Source organism: Lepidochelys kempii, chromosome 5 (assembly GCF_965140285.1).
Source record: "Lepidochelys kempii isolate rLepKem1 chromosome 5, rLepKem1.hap1, whole genome shotgun sequence".
Classification (NCBI taxonomy): Eukaryota; Metazoa; Chordata; order Testudines; family Cheloniidae; genus Lepidochelys; species Lepidochelys kempii.
Window position 1 is genome coordinate 78,105,198 of NC_136384.1, and position 14,373 is coordinate 78,119,570.

General features: G+C 40.2%; 1 protein-coding gene across 3 annotated transcripts in view; it reads left to right on the forward strand.

Annotated features, from left to right (window-relative positions):
• SNCAIP (synuclein alpha interacting protein) overlaps window positions 1–14,373 on the forward strand; it is a 101,534-nt gene that overhangs the window by 66,778 nt on the left and 20,383 nt on the right. For 2 of the 3 annotated variants that reach the window (XM_073344812.2, XM_073344813.2), the window contains exons 5-8: window positions 1,304–1,483; window positions 4,270–4,383; window positions 7,605–7,730; window positions 10,479–10,648. In XM_073344812.2, the coding sequence (XP_073200913.2) occupies window positions 1,304–1,483; window positions 4,270–4,383; window positions 7,605–7,730; window positions 10,479–10,648 (590 nt within the window). Of the gene's footprint in view, window positions 1–1,303; window positions 1,484–4,269; window positions 4,384–7,604; window positions 7,731–8,949; window positions 9,033–10,478; window positions 10,649–14,373 lie in introns of all 3 variants that reach the window. The other variant, XM_078852854.1, reaches the window with a different exon arrangement.

A 14,373-nucleotide genomic window follows, 5' to 3' on the forward strand; every position in this document is an offset into this window, starting at 1 on the left:
TGACCATGGGAACAGAGAGGCTTCTGTTGTATCCTGATTATTATTCAGGAGTGTTTATGCCAGTTTGTTGCAGCAGCATTCACAGATGGGAGCTAAAGCTTGATTGCCCTCTGACCCATATGAAGTTTTGGTTAGTTCCAGCTCTTCGATCAGAAACCATGAATAGGCGTTTCCAAAGTAACTAGTTGCAAATTAACACCATGATGCAGGGAAACAAGACTCAGAAAGGCTGTCAGAGTAGCAGTGCATGCACTATTTTGTGCTATCTTTTGTTCAGCTTTCCCAGTCTAAAGCAAGCACAATGGCACATAATTAACACAGCAACAAAGACAAAAGCAGAGTTATTCAAAGACTAGAAAAAGGCAGAGGAATAGATCACAATACTAAAAATAATAACAGAATTCAAAAAGCTGGAAGTAAAGAAATGCAGAGGATTTTTGTATAAAACACCTAATTGAATCAGATTGTATGCTAGCTAATCTGCATAACCATATGATCTTGTCACTGTTACTCCTTACCTTTGTCCTCCCTTCTTCCTCTCTCTCCTGTTGTTTCTGAAAAACAGTTATGTTTTGTTTTAAAATTAGATTCAGGCAAGGATCACATATTGCCATATATCTGTGCATTGGTTAATACAATAATTCTAAGCACTATTGCAATACAAATAATATTAATGGAACTAGCTAACACATTAAAATAGCATTCAGACGTTTCAGAGCTTAATTACATTTTTCACTGTACCTAATATAAGCTACCACTTTTACCATGAACTAGGATAAATCTGACCTTTTTTCAATTATTTGTCCTCCTAGTGGCATGTGAAATGGGGGGAAAAAAGCATAGGCAAATTTGCTAAGGGGAGTCATGGACACTTTATGCCAAATTACTCCTAGAGATAGTAGCAAAAAAGAAAAGGGACAAATTTTAAAAAAACATTCGAAATGTGAGTATATTCTGTCAGATAAAGTAACCAGAAACTATACAGAGAGGCCAAACCACAGGACATGACCTTTCTCTGTATATGAGAATCTTGTTAGAAACTGCTGAATCAGACCAATAGTCCTTCTAGTTTCTGATTACACCAGCACTAGATGCTTTAGAGGAAAGTGTAAAACCCCTCTTATGGACAAATGTACAATAACGTGCATGGAGAATGATTCTTCATAGGCCCATATATTGGTGTTTGGCTTATATCCTGTGATCGGCTTATATCCAGAACCGTGAGACTTGATATCCTGTATACATTTTTATCCTAAATTGCATAATTGAATTGCTGCCTTTTCCACTATTCCTTTTTGCACAGCCACACCTAGCAGCAGACAATCTGGACAAAATTCATGATGAAAGGGAGAACAATCTGTTACACATAGCAGCATCACGGGGACACGCAGAGTGCTTGCAACATCTCACTTCTTTGATGGGAGAAGACTGTTTGAATGAGCGGAACAATGAACAACTAACTCCAGCTGGGTTAGCAATAAAGGTGATTTGGGCTTAAATAATCTGTGATGGCTATAAATAATGCTTAGACCAGGATGATGTTGTTTTCAATCCTTTTGCTAAATTAAAGCAAAAAGGGGGTATTTCTGTCATTAAGTGATGTCACATAAGTAAATAAAAATGTGTTTCTTTTATAGAGTTAATGTCAGCCATAAACCACTGTATCATTTAATGGATTGTTGTTGTTTTATTCACATACACATTAACCTAACTTTAGCTTAGTTAACTGGTATTAAGAAAAATCAGCTGTTCTATTTCAAGGAACTTTTATTCATATTAACTCAGATTCAGACTAGTATTCCTTTACTGGCTATAACTATGTCTTGTTTTTCACTCAGATGAGTATATATTAAAGACAAGTATGGGAAATATGTGTTGGTAAAGCATGACAGCACTTTTGGTAGTTTCTAATGCTGCTTTTTTCAATGTGCCACATCTGAAGCTGCAACTTCTTCGATATCAAGAGCAGTTTGGAGTACCAGACCAAAGTTAAAATGGACCTCTTGCAGAGCACTAGAAAAATGAATGTCACCTGGGAAAAAGTTAAAGCTTATGGGAAAATGTATTTTACAGTAAAACATGAAACTTTATAGTGCTGTTGTGCTGTAGTAAAATCCAATGGTGTGCAGGAAGTTTGACAGTAAAACTAAACTGCTGTCTTTCAAATAAGGAATGAAATCGATGTCTAACTTCTCTTGGCAAGTAAATTGCTTTTCAGAGTTATAGGAATCTTAGGCTGTGTCTACACTGCGCTTTTGTCATTAAAACTTTTGTCACTCAGGGGTATAAAAACCACCCCCCTCCAACCAACAAGAGTTTCAACAACAAAAAGTGCCTGTGTGGACAGCACTTCATCGGAGGAAAGTGCTCTCCCAGTGATGAAGCTACTGCCCCTCGTTGGAGGTGGTGTCATTTTGTCACCAGGAAAGCTCTCTCCCAGCGACAAAGAGCAGCTACGCTGCGTACATTGCAAAGGCATGGCTCCAGTGGCACAGTCGTGCCATTGTAAGGCACACGGTATAGACATAGCCTTAGAATGACTGTCCTGGCCAAATTCAAGTCTGGATATCCACATTCTGTCTCCCTAAAGTCCTCTTGCAGTTTCAGTTGAGTGTAGTATTTTTCTTTACTACTTATCCTAACCTGTCAGATAGCGTTGCTATACTCTGCTAACTTCATTGTCTTCCTTCCCAGAGTGCGTGGCTGTTTTTTCAATAGTTGATGAAGCCATTCCTTTTGTTTATAAAACGTGTGGGCATCCTTTGAGATAAAAAGCACTATACATATTTATTATACTATGAAGGCATGGGTACTGTATCATGTAGGAGACTCAGGCACAAGTTCCATTAATTATAATGTGTTGTGCTTGTGTTGTCCTTCAAGTTGTAAAATTGTTCTGGCATAACTAAATTTGACAGTCTTTAATCCCCATCCCTGCAACTCTTTAGGCACCAATATAATTTATTATGGGTTTTATTCTCCTTGCACTTGTTTTACACCAGTATGACTCCAATGGAGTTATATAACAGTATAACTCCAATGGAGTATATTCTGATTTACACCAGTGTGCAGACCCAATGTCTGTGTATAGGAGCAGGACTTCCCATACCAGGTTATTCTAATTGTCTCTGACAATGACCACTGCCACATGCTTCAGAAGTTGATGTTTGTGTGATGCACATCATTCTCCATTAAGGACTGAGTGAATTCCAACCAAGCCAGGTAATTTAAGACCTCATTCTGATTCTTTCATGAGCTGGAGAGTTGAACTGGAGTAAGTGCTGTATCAAGCAAGTCACACTGCCATACTGATAGTTTGTTTTAACTTATGTGAAAACCCCCTGCAAATTATAAAGGGTTCCCTTGATGACTTTAGTTGTTTAGCAAACACTATCATTTATTAATCCATTTCTTTGATTTAAAAAGTCTCAAAATAGAAGATTTTATTTGAGGGGTGGTAAAAAAGGTACTGTTTTATCAAGATGGTTTTAAATTTGGCTGCATTAGAGCCAGGATCTGAGATGTAAGATTTCTTTTAAAGGACTGATTAAAAGTATATATTACAATATTTTCACAGCTTTAATTATTTTTAATTAAATTGAGAGAAATATAAGAAAGTGAGTAAAGTAACTTGAAACTTTTTAGATAGAGCATTACAAAGGTTTTACAAAAAGATAAATAAGAAATGTATCTTATCAGGTAAAGGCAGGTCAAATTTTGTATCTCCTAATCTAGAGAGTATCCCTTTAACTGTGTGACAGTAAAAGTTTAATATATGTGGCCAAATCATACTCTATCTATTCGCACAAGTAGTAGTCCGATTGATTTGACTTCTAAATTGCTGGGACTAATCTCATGAGTAACACAAGCAGAGTTCCATTCTGTACAGCTTGAATATTTAAATATCACTTCATTTACTCTTGAAATGCAGCCGCATCTGTGGTGTCATTCAGCAGCCATTCTGTGCCAAAAACTCTATACAACAGGCATTTAGAAGGGAAAGGGAGGAATAATTTATTCATATAAATCTCCAGGGTAAATTTTAAGTAGGCAAAATGTTATCAGTATCACGTTATAATTAAGCCAGCCCACTTGCGTTAACAAATATGTTATAAGTAGATATAAACACAACCTTGCAAACAAATTAGGATGATTTACATGAACATCAATATGCATACATGATTCTCATTAGCATTTCCATATGTAGTAGATGTGGTTTGGAATCTAAAACAACTGGAATTTTTTTAATCCTTCTCTTTCTCTATTTAGAATGGTCAACTGGAGTGTGTACGGTGGATGGTGAGCGAAACAGAAGCCATTGCTGAATTAAGTTGCTCAAAAGATCACCCAAGCCTTATTCACTATGCAGGTTGCTATGGTCAGGTATGGTTCCATTTTAAATGAGTGTTTTTGCTTTTTAAAAGAGACTGATTCAATGCTTGCACAAGAATTCCCTTTTATACTGTTCTTCATGTGAGATGTTTTGCAACAGAACTTACATTCATTACTAAATGCAACCTCTCAATTATTAAACACAAACTTTCTTAATTAGTCAGAATGTTAAGGCCCCATACAACTGCATATTTTAATTAAGGTGTTTTAAAATTATTTCTCCTTCTAGTTCCTGCCATCAAGATGTAAATTATTGGCTGTGGGTAGGGTTAAGTGACACATTAGGTTGGTATGTTACTCTCTCACCTCTGGTAGAAGAGATTAGTCATCTCATCATGGTCCTAATGGACTTTTGGCCACATCAGAAAACAACCAAGCAATCTGGTACAGTTTACATGACCTTTCCAGGAGACTACAAGCCTGAAATAATTTGGCAAAAGCGTGACAATTTAGGAATTAGATGCGTTCGTTAGCAATGGCGCAAGGTGTGGGGAAACTTGAATAACATCTGCCTACCTCTAGCCATTTTTATTGAGCTTTATCTAAAAGCACGTTGTAAACTAACCTTATCTTATACTAATCGACATAGAAATCTAGTGACGGATAACCTTAAAAGGTTCAGTGTTTGTATGCTTCTGCCAATTATACTGATTTGTGGGGAGCTTGGGGGAAGATACGCTACTAGATTACACAGCCTTCTGTTACTATATGGTCCTCTTTCCACAAATAAGCCCTACAGTGAACCCTCCCCAAAGGACCCCCATCATCTTTGGGTTCTGAGGTGTCTCTTGAGGAAAAGAACTAATGGGCTGCTAACCCCCTCTCATTCCTCTGGTGGATAGGTTACTCTCCCCCAAATTTCTTCAGGGACCAGTCAAAGCCTGATGGCCTTCAGAGGGGGAGTGCACAAGCAGCCCTCATCTTATCCTGTGTAACTGGGAACAGCACAGAACCAGTTGCTGATTTTGCCACCACTGCTTTTTTTCCCTCTCACTGATCTCTCATTGAGATACTGCAGTTCTGCCTGTCTAACTGGCCCTATGCATGGAACTGGAAGCATTTCAGAGAATGCTACCATGGAGAATGCTACCTGGACTTTAATCTATTTCCTAAATTTAGCTCCCAGGTCCTCTCTCCTACTTTTCCCTATGTCATTAGTACCTATATGTACCAAGACCACTAGCTCCTGCCTAGCAGTGTCCATAAATCTATCTAGCTGTTTCAAGAGGTCCACGACCTTTCAACGTGCACACAATCATCATGCACTGCTCCTGATCATTACAAACCCAACTATCTCTATTTCTAATCATCAAATCCTCCATTGCTATTACCTGTCTCCTAATAACAGAAGTCCTCTGTCCCAGAGGGGAATCCTCAGTACAAGAGGATAGCATGAGATCATCTGGAAGAAGAGTCGCAACTATGCAATTGTTTCCCTCCTCTCCAGCTCGATGTTCTCCTTCCCTGAGACTTTCATCCTCCTCAGCAGCACTGAAGCTGTCAGACTGGGGCTGGGATCACTCTGTGTCCCTGAAAGTCTTGTCTTTTGTATCTCTTTGTCTCCCTTAGCTCCCCCCATTTCAGTCACTCTGGTCTTAAGAGCCTGTACTTGGTCACTGTGGACCATGAGTTGCTTGCACCTAATGCACACATACACCAGCTGCCCACAAGGCAGGTAATCATACATGCTTCACTCAGTGCAATAAACTGGATAGCCCACACTCTGCTGCTGGACTTCTGCTTGCATTATTTTTACTTGTTTTATTTGGTCTTTGTTTTTTGAGGGGAGTTTATTGGCCTAAGTTTACAGTATGTTTGTTAGGTGTTTTTGGCTCTCACACTCCCTCTCTAATCTCCCTCAAGAAACTCTCCCATTCAATAGCTGCTCTGGTCACTTGGGAGCAGGCTTTTTAAATCCTTGTTCTTGCTGTGTTAGCCCCACCCCCTTGTCAAGGGATCCTAAAGGGATCAGGAATTAAAGGATAGCAGGCTATAACCTCATTAGTAAGCTCTCAGCCTTGCCTGGCAGGCTTCTAGGTTCAGCACAGCCCCCAAAACAGACCACACTATGAACTCAAATCAAGCATGCACACAACAGACAAACTCACCCCAACAATCACGTAGTCACTCCTCCTTCACCTGGAGCAGCATGTCATGGAAGGATGCATATCTTAACTGACATGCTTAGAACTTTTTGTTTTGGGAAACTTAGATTATTGGTTTTTTTTAAACCATTAGATCTAGCATTCTACAAGTGTAGGTTAACCTTAATAACGACTGCAAGTGGATGATAATCACAAGCCTTGAAAATATGAGATATAACTGATCAATATCTATAGTCTATTGCAGATGTGAATCACAGATGTGATTACCCAAATCTTATGGAGTTTGCCTGTTATCCTCCATTTTCTTTGAATTAATTTAGTTGAAGAACATCTCTATTTTCTGTGCATTTCCAAGAATCTTCATCTTCAAAATACACTAAATGATTTCTTGTACACTGAAACAGCCTTTTGACGTTCAAGAATTCATTTTTCATCTGTATTACTCAAACATTCATTTAATTTATCTACAGATGCCATTTGGGGGTATACCTATTGAAGAGTAGTCATTTGAGAGAGAGAAGTTATTTTAATGTTTAAAAATATTAATAGTAAGTTGCCTAGAACTAAAATCTAGGGGCAAACTTTTAAATGGGTTTGAACCTGGCCTCTAATTTTGTGTTTGCAGTCGACTACTGGTACAAACGATAACGTTTAGTCATCCACCTACTTGGTTTTTAGGTACAATCAGATGATAGGTGACTAAATGGCATAATTTGCACCATACTAATTGGAGGCACAGAATTTGAGGATAGCTTCAAAACTTTGGACCTTAATATTCACCAGAGAAGTTTATATAAAAACATTTCTAAACTATAGTTGTTTTTAATCCTACATAAGCGTCTCTCTAAAATACTTATTGTACTTTTGTTTTCTGATAATTAAAACTTAAGGGCACTACCCAGCAAAATGATGTTCCTTCACCATTGTTGGCCAACACGGCAGGCATCCCCAGAGATTGTTCCAAGGAAGAATTTTAAGGGGGATACCTGAACTGAAAACAGGGTCTTAAGAGAAGTGTCAAGCAACTTTAATAATAGTTAGTGTTACCAGCGCCATCTCTAATAAATTTTGCTTTTGCTTTATTTCTTTCTTAATCTTTTTCCTTAGGAGAAAATACTTCTCTGGCTTCTCCAGTTTATGCAAGAACAAGGGATTTCTTTGGATGAAGTTGACCAGGATGGTAACAGTGCAGTGCACATAGCTGCCCAGCATGGCTATTTAGGATGTATACAGGTAGAGTACTAACTACACATATTTCAGAGCACTCCTTTAAATTTAAAAATCTGCTGATTAAAAATCCTTAATATCAAAATGGAGAACTGTATCGATAAAAAATAAATCCTTATAATAAAAAGATACTAAAACCATAAAAAAGCTTGAACAAGTAGGCCACAAAGTGAAACTTCTAAAAACGTATGTACCTTAAGTGCTAAACTCCACTCTGTTATACTCATGTAAATCCACAGTAATTATGTTGTAATGAGACAAGAATTAAGGACTGAATTTGTAGAGAGGTTTTTTTTTAATTGATACACAGAAAGATAACATGACTCCATGTGCATTAAGATGAGACTACCCCCTTAATGAGTTAATGAACTTCTAAAGAGCTGAAAGGGACTCTGTCAGGATTGATAGGCATACTCTGGCATTGACCTCCTTTGAAAGCTCTTACCTTTCTGATGCTTGCCATCTATTTCTCTTTCGAGTAAACCATTGCAACTATCCAGAAGGGGGGAAAAACCATAAACAGCGATGGTGCACTGTGATGAACAACTGCACGCAGAGCTAGCTGCCCAGTCCAGCATTGCACAGTCTTAATCCCTGGGAATCATCAGAAGCATTGTGCACAAAAATGGTTTCTAGTGTTCAGTGCTGCTAGCACTTCTTGTGTTAGGCAGCCAAAATTGTTGACAGGATGAATAATGGATGGGGAAAGAATTAGTCTAAATGGATGGCAAATGGATTGTGTGGAAAAGGAGAGTATCTGAGAAAGATACTGGTCAGAAAGGAAGGAGAATAGAGAGAAGAGGAAAAGAGAAGATCAGCTACATGGATGGAAGACACAAACCCAGAAGCCGAGATGGGAAAAAGAAGATACAGGGGCAAGAGGAAGAGAGAAACAGAGAAAATGTATCTGACCAGTAGTAATATTTTTTTGAGAGTCATAGACAAGGAGTGCTAATTTCAGGAAAGTCATTTCAGGCATCTGTAAGTAGTAAGCACAATAGGAGAAAATTGAACCAGCAGACGTTGAGGTAAGAAATCGATCAAACAGATTTGGAGACATGACCATTACAAAACTTTGATTCCTGAATTTCCTTGTTAGTGAGATGCTGTCCTGCTTTGAAAGACGTCAGGAGTGGACCCTTCCCAGTTTATTGTGAGAGTCACATTAAACGAATCAGCGCATATGCGCAATCCCTATCTTAGTGTTTTTTTTGTTATTTTTCAGATAGTTGCAACGATCAGTTGGAAAAGAAATAGATGGAAGGAATGCGAAAGGTGTAGGACCTACCAGATGGGAGCACTGTCATGGTAGGTCAATGTTTAAGGCTACCAACTTTGACAGTGTCCCTTAGAGCTGTGCGATAAATTGTGAAAGAGCAGTGTTTAGCAAATGATTTTGCGTGGAATGGTAACAATTCCAGTCCATTCTGGGAAATGAAGTTAAATGGAACGCAAGACTAGTCCCGTTTCCCTTCTGAAGAGGTAACTTGAATAAATTGTCCTGAATTTTTGAAAATAATTTTTTCTTTGATAGATAAACCAGTAGGGGAAAACCTGGCAATTACAGACCAGTAAGCTTTATATCAGTACCAGGAACATTTATTTGAAATAATAATTAGATTCTTTTTTTAAAAAAGCACAGCTTCTGTAAAGGAAAGTTGTGCCACTCCCATCTACTAGAGTTCTTCGAGTGTGTCTGTCACCCCTCTGAGTCTGCCACATCTTCCATCTACAACATGCTCCTATGCCAAGGGACCAGGACAGAAAGCTAGCTGCACTGACCTTATTATTCCCAGGGATTCCCTGTGCCAGTGAAAACCCAGCTGAGCTGAAAAGCTTGGATCGGTAATTTCATAGTAAGGCATTCTTAAAATCAGGCTAGTTGGTCACTCACAGAAAAAGGTAGATTTTGTACAAGTGCATTTGAAAAAGGCTTATTGTATTATTACCAGAAGTGAAAGTAGGCTGGTACGGGCCAGTACAGTGTGCCCCTTTTTCCATGCACCCCCCGACTCCCCTCCCTGGCCACCGCCGAAGGGGGGGGCCAAAAGGGGCAGCTGCCCCGGGGCCCGACTATTGAAAAGTGCCTGGGGTTCCCGGCTCCTACCGCAGCAGCAGCTGGAGCCCCGGGCCTTTTAAATCACTGCCAGAGCCCTGACCAGCATGGGCTGGCTGTGGGAGGCTGATCCCAAGGCCCCACCCTTTCCGGGGATCCAGAGCCAGGTCCCCGTACCGGTAAGTATTTTATCTTACTTTCACCCCTGATTATCACAAGCAAAATTTGGCAGGTATCCAAATGTAAACTCTCTTTACATTCACTAGTCTCAACCCCAGTGTATACTGTATATTTAAAACCCATTATAAAAGTTACATTACACAAAGTAACAAAAGGTGTAAAATCAAATTAACTGTGGGACAGGAAAAGCAAAAAGGGGGAAATGTATCATCTGGTCTCTATAATCATCTTAAGGGATAGTTCAGTATTCTAAATTATTCCTGTTCCCCATTGTTAACTTTGATTGTGAAGTTAGAGCTCTGACTTACTGAAGAGTTATCTGTATGGATGATTTTTAAAAATAATTTAGACCAAGATTTTCAAAACGGAGTGCCTAAAATCAGGGTTCTAAATTCAGTTTTAGGAACCTTAATAGGAACACCCAGCAGTTCCCATTGACTTGAAAACCTTTGCCTTAGTTTATAGCAGAGGTTTTAAAGACACTTACAGCTAGTCGTGTTCTTTCTACATCTTTGCAGACATTGGTTGAATATGGAGCAAATGTCACTATGCAAAACCGTGCTGGAGAGAAACCCTCACAAAGTGCTGAACGACATGGACACACCATGTGTTCCCGTTACTTAGTGGTTGTGGAGACATGCATGTCATTGGCATCTCAGGTTGTGAAGTTAACTAAACAACTAAAGGAGTAAGTGTCTAATTCATAAGGGTGGGATAGTGGCTACACGGGGAATGTTCTCAAAACAAGTCTCTCCCTTGTCTTCAGTTTATTAACTAGGTCTCTGCTTCCTCTACATTAAAATTAGTCAATTAACACTTTCCCCTTCTTTCTCCATCCACCACCATACTCTTACAAACTCTAATCAAGCTGCTCCTTCATCTTTAACTGCTTAGCTCTTCTACTAATCTTGGTGAGAGTTCGCTGTTCTTATGTGGGCGTGGGTTTGAGTGATGATATCTATGTATTTATGTGTGTGTAAGTAATCACCTTACACTTGTTCCCTTAAAAGCCTAAGGATCATATGATTTCTAATCTTATTTTTCTATTCACTTAGCATACATTTAGATGCATTAAAATGGTTATTTGCAATTACAGTGTTGCGTGTTGACGTTTTGAGGAATAACGAAAATAGTAGTTGGAAAGTCTTTGGGTCTTGGAAATACAATATTTCCAGAATACTATGTTCTGGTTTTTTTCTGCATATGACCAAGTTTGAGTGCATCACTATGGCTCATAGCAAATGAATTAGCTATAAGGGCCTGATTTTCAAAATGTTAGGTGTGCGATAGCATGTCTACATTGTGTAAGCAGTTATTGTGGTTGAATGTTCCCTTAGGGTGAATTTTCAAAAGCACTCAGTATTGGCCTAACTTGGCTCCCATTGAGATCAGTGGTAATATTAGACCAAAAATGAACCTTGAAAATCCAGCTTTTAGTGCACGCTATATCCCATTTACACATTCAGACATGGGTCACATGATTTATGTGGTCAATTACAAACCCAATGTTTTGAGAATCAGGGTCAAAATGTTTTATTTAATATTTATTCTTCCTTTGTTTTAAGTACATGTGTATCTGCTGCATAGGATTTTGTATATATAACAAAAAGACTTTACAGTAGCAACTTGCCTCCTTTATCATTACAGAACACTTCAGTTCATTTGAGGTATTTTGTTTTTGTGAACATATATGCAAACGTGTATACATGTGTTATTGAAACATCTCAGTTAGTGATAGTTTACATTTTACACACACACTGTAATGACCCCATGGGTCTTGAACCTGTAAGATTGCTAGTCAACTGACCTCTCCCTGCTCACACCCAGTTAATCTCTACTTGCTGACCAAACGGAGAGATCACGAAACCAAAAGCAACATCAGTGAGGCCTCTTCCGGGCCCTGACTGAAGGAACACCAGGATCTCTAATTAGTCAGGGCTTCCTGTGCCTCTCTTTGGGTTTAAATAGGAAGCTGTCTGCACAATTATGCTCTATCTGGTTGCTGCACAGACACCTCGTCCAATGCTTCAGACTCTGATATGCCTGATTACTAGTATCCTGACCGTGTCTTGATTCATGATGACCTGACTAGTGTCTGACCCCGTCCAGATGAGTTTGTGTGGCTCCTGCCCGATTCCTGGTAACTTGAACATGATGATCAAGAATTAGGTTGCTAAGCGGTGCAGTAGATCCAGCTGCTTACATTTCTTTCTTTCCTCACTCCCCACCCACAGTGAGAAACACCTTCCAAAGCAGTGAATTCAAAAGAGAAAAATGTTATATCTTGTCACACTTTTCATATGCTGTCATTCAGTATTGAAAATTCACTCTTATTTAGATACTCATCTCGATTGTTATATTTTCACTAAAAACAAACTGAAATAGAAATGGAGAGTATAAATCACAACCATCAGTTCTCTGTTTCAGTAGAATTCTCTTTTATCAAGACTCACCGTACCTTTGTTAGATTTTACCTTTGATGTCTCATTGGGGAGGGAAGACTAAACCTGCCAGCCAGCAGGCACGTTTGCCCCCTTAGGAATAATATCTAGCTCAGACTATTTCCTGAGAACAGCAACAGGCACCTCCCAGACCCCCGGCTTCCCTTGAGCTGTAGAGCCTAGGAAGCCCTTAGAATCATTAAACTTGACTCCGGATTAGTTTCTGTGCTTGTCCCAGCTGGAAATCAATCTGTGCTCTGTAGGAGTCCGTCTCTTCAGGCCAAAGGGGTTTGTTCCACTGAGTGCAACACTGCCTCTCCCCCATCTCTGATAGAGACAAAATGCTGTGAGCTTCTTGTGGAGCTGTCTTGCAGCCTAGTCAGGCAGTGGAATAATCCATCGTTGGCTTGAAATAGCAACTTCTGCCCACCTGCTTGCCCCACTACTGGAACTGATAGGAGCAACTACCCACTATGCTTAGTTGCCCACACATAGCAGTCAGTGCATATTCTGGAAGAGGACGAGTTCAGGCCTTGCTTTGCCCCCACCCCCAAACCAGTGGCACAGAAACACACAGCGATATCACTGTCGTGAATGGGCATAGGGAGCCCCAGCTCCAGGCTAACTGGAAGACTCAGTGACTCCAGTATTTCTCAAGATTCCAACTTCAGCAGGGCCCCAGCCCCATCTGAGAGGGCCAGATCCTCAGCCAAGAGAACTTAAAGGGTATGTTCCTGTTGGCACAAAGCTTACTATGCTGGTTTTTCTCTATCTCTCCCAAGCCTATAATAGGAATTATTCCAGGAGCAGGAGGGATTACAGCTGGAGTGCCCTCCACTCCAGTGATCCTAGGTTGGCAGAATGGTCCCTAGGGGACTGTTCCATCCTGCATAAATTAGAGCAGCCCCTGGTTGGTCCCAGGATTGGAAGAGGCTAAAAGGAGGCTTAGAGTCACCTTTGCCTCCCAAACTCCCTCAGCTGTGCCAAGCATGACCCTATAGACTTCCAGAATGGCCACCTTCCACACTTGCTGCAAATCCTGGACTGATACATCAGGCCATTACAGCATAACACTGGACACTTTCCCATCACCTTCCCCCTACCCTCCCAGTTGCTGCTGACCACAGCTTACTTCCACTTACTTACCAGTGCTTCACATCAGCCGGAGATAAGTGCCTTTCTCTGAAACCCCCTTGTATCTCCGTCCATGGAAGCGCTAAAGTGGTTAATACTACCACCTTTCTTTTCAGCCACTTCATCTGCCTCCCTGGAATGGGCGCCACTGTTAGCATGTTGTCAAGCCAGACTGTGCCAAATCTGATGGGATCTGGCTATGTGAAATCAGATCACCATCCCTCCTGCTCAGCCTGGCCAGCCAGAAGCTCAGATGCCTGAACCAGCTCAGGAAGCATCTCTTCTGTTTCTTGTTTCAAGGACCCTCCCCAGAAAAGGAGCACCTGGCAGAGAGCAACCCCAGGGAAAAGACACTCTGCTACTGGACTAAGCCCCTCCATGGTTCAGTGTTAAGGAAGAGCACAAAAACAGGAGTAAAACAGAACATTCAGATCAGTTTTCAGTTTCCTCTTGATCAGAGCAAATGGGAAAGCTCAAAGGCTAAGAGTAAACACAAAAGGTCTCTAAGGTGGTCTCAGTCTCTTCCTGGAGAGAAGATATGACACTCAGAAAATAGGAAATGTATAGAAGCCAGAAATCCTCCCTTTCATCCTCATCTTCAGAGTAAGAAGAACTCAGAATCCAGGCCAGAAGAGAAAGAGATCCAGGAAACTTCCTTCTACCATGGGTCAAAGGGAAAATGAAACAACAAACAAGTATTTATCTTCAGCTTGAATATAAAAAGCCCATCCTGCATCTCTCTGTCTAGTTATAGAGAACATGATCAATTCAGAATGGGAGCAGCCAACCAAAAGAGAGTCCCAAGACAGTCACAAAAGTTTTTCACAATGCCTACATA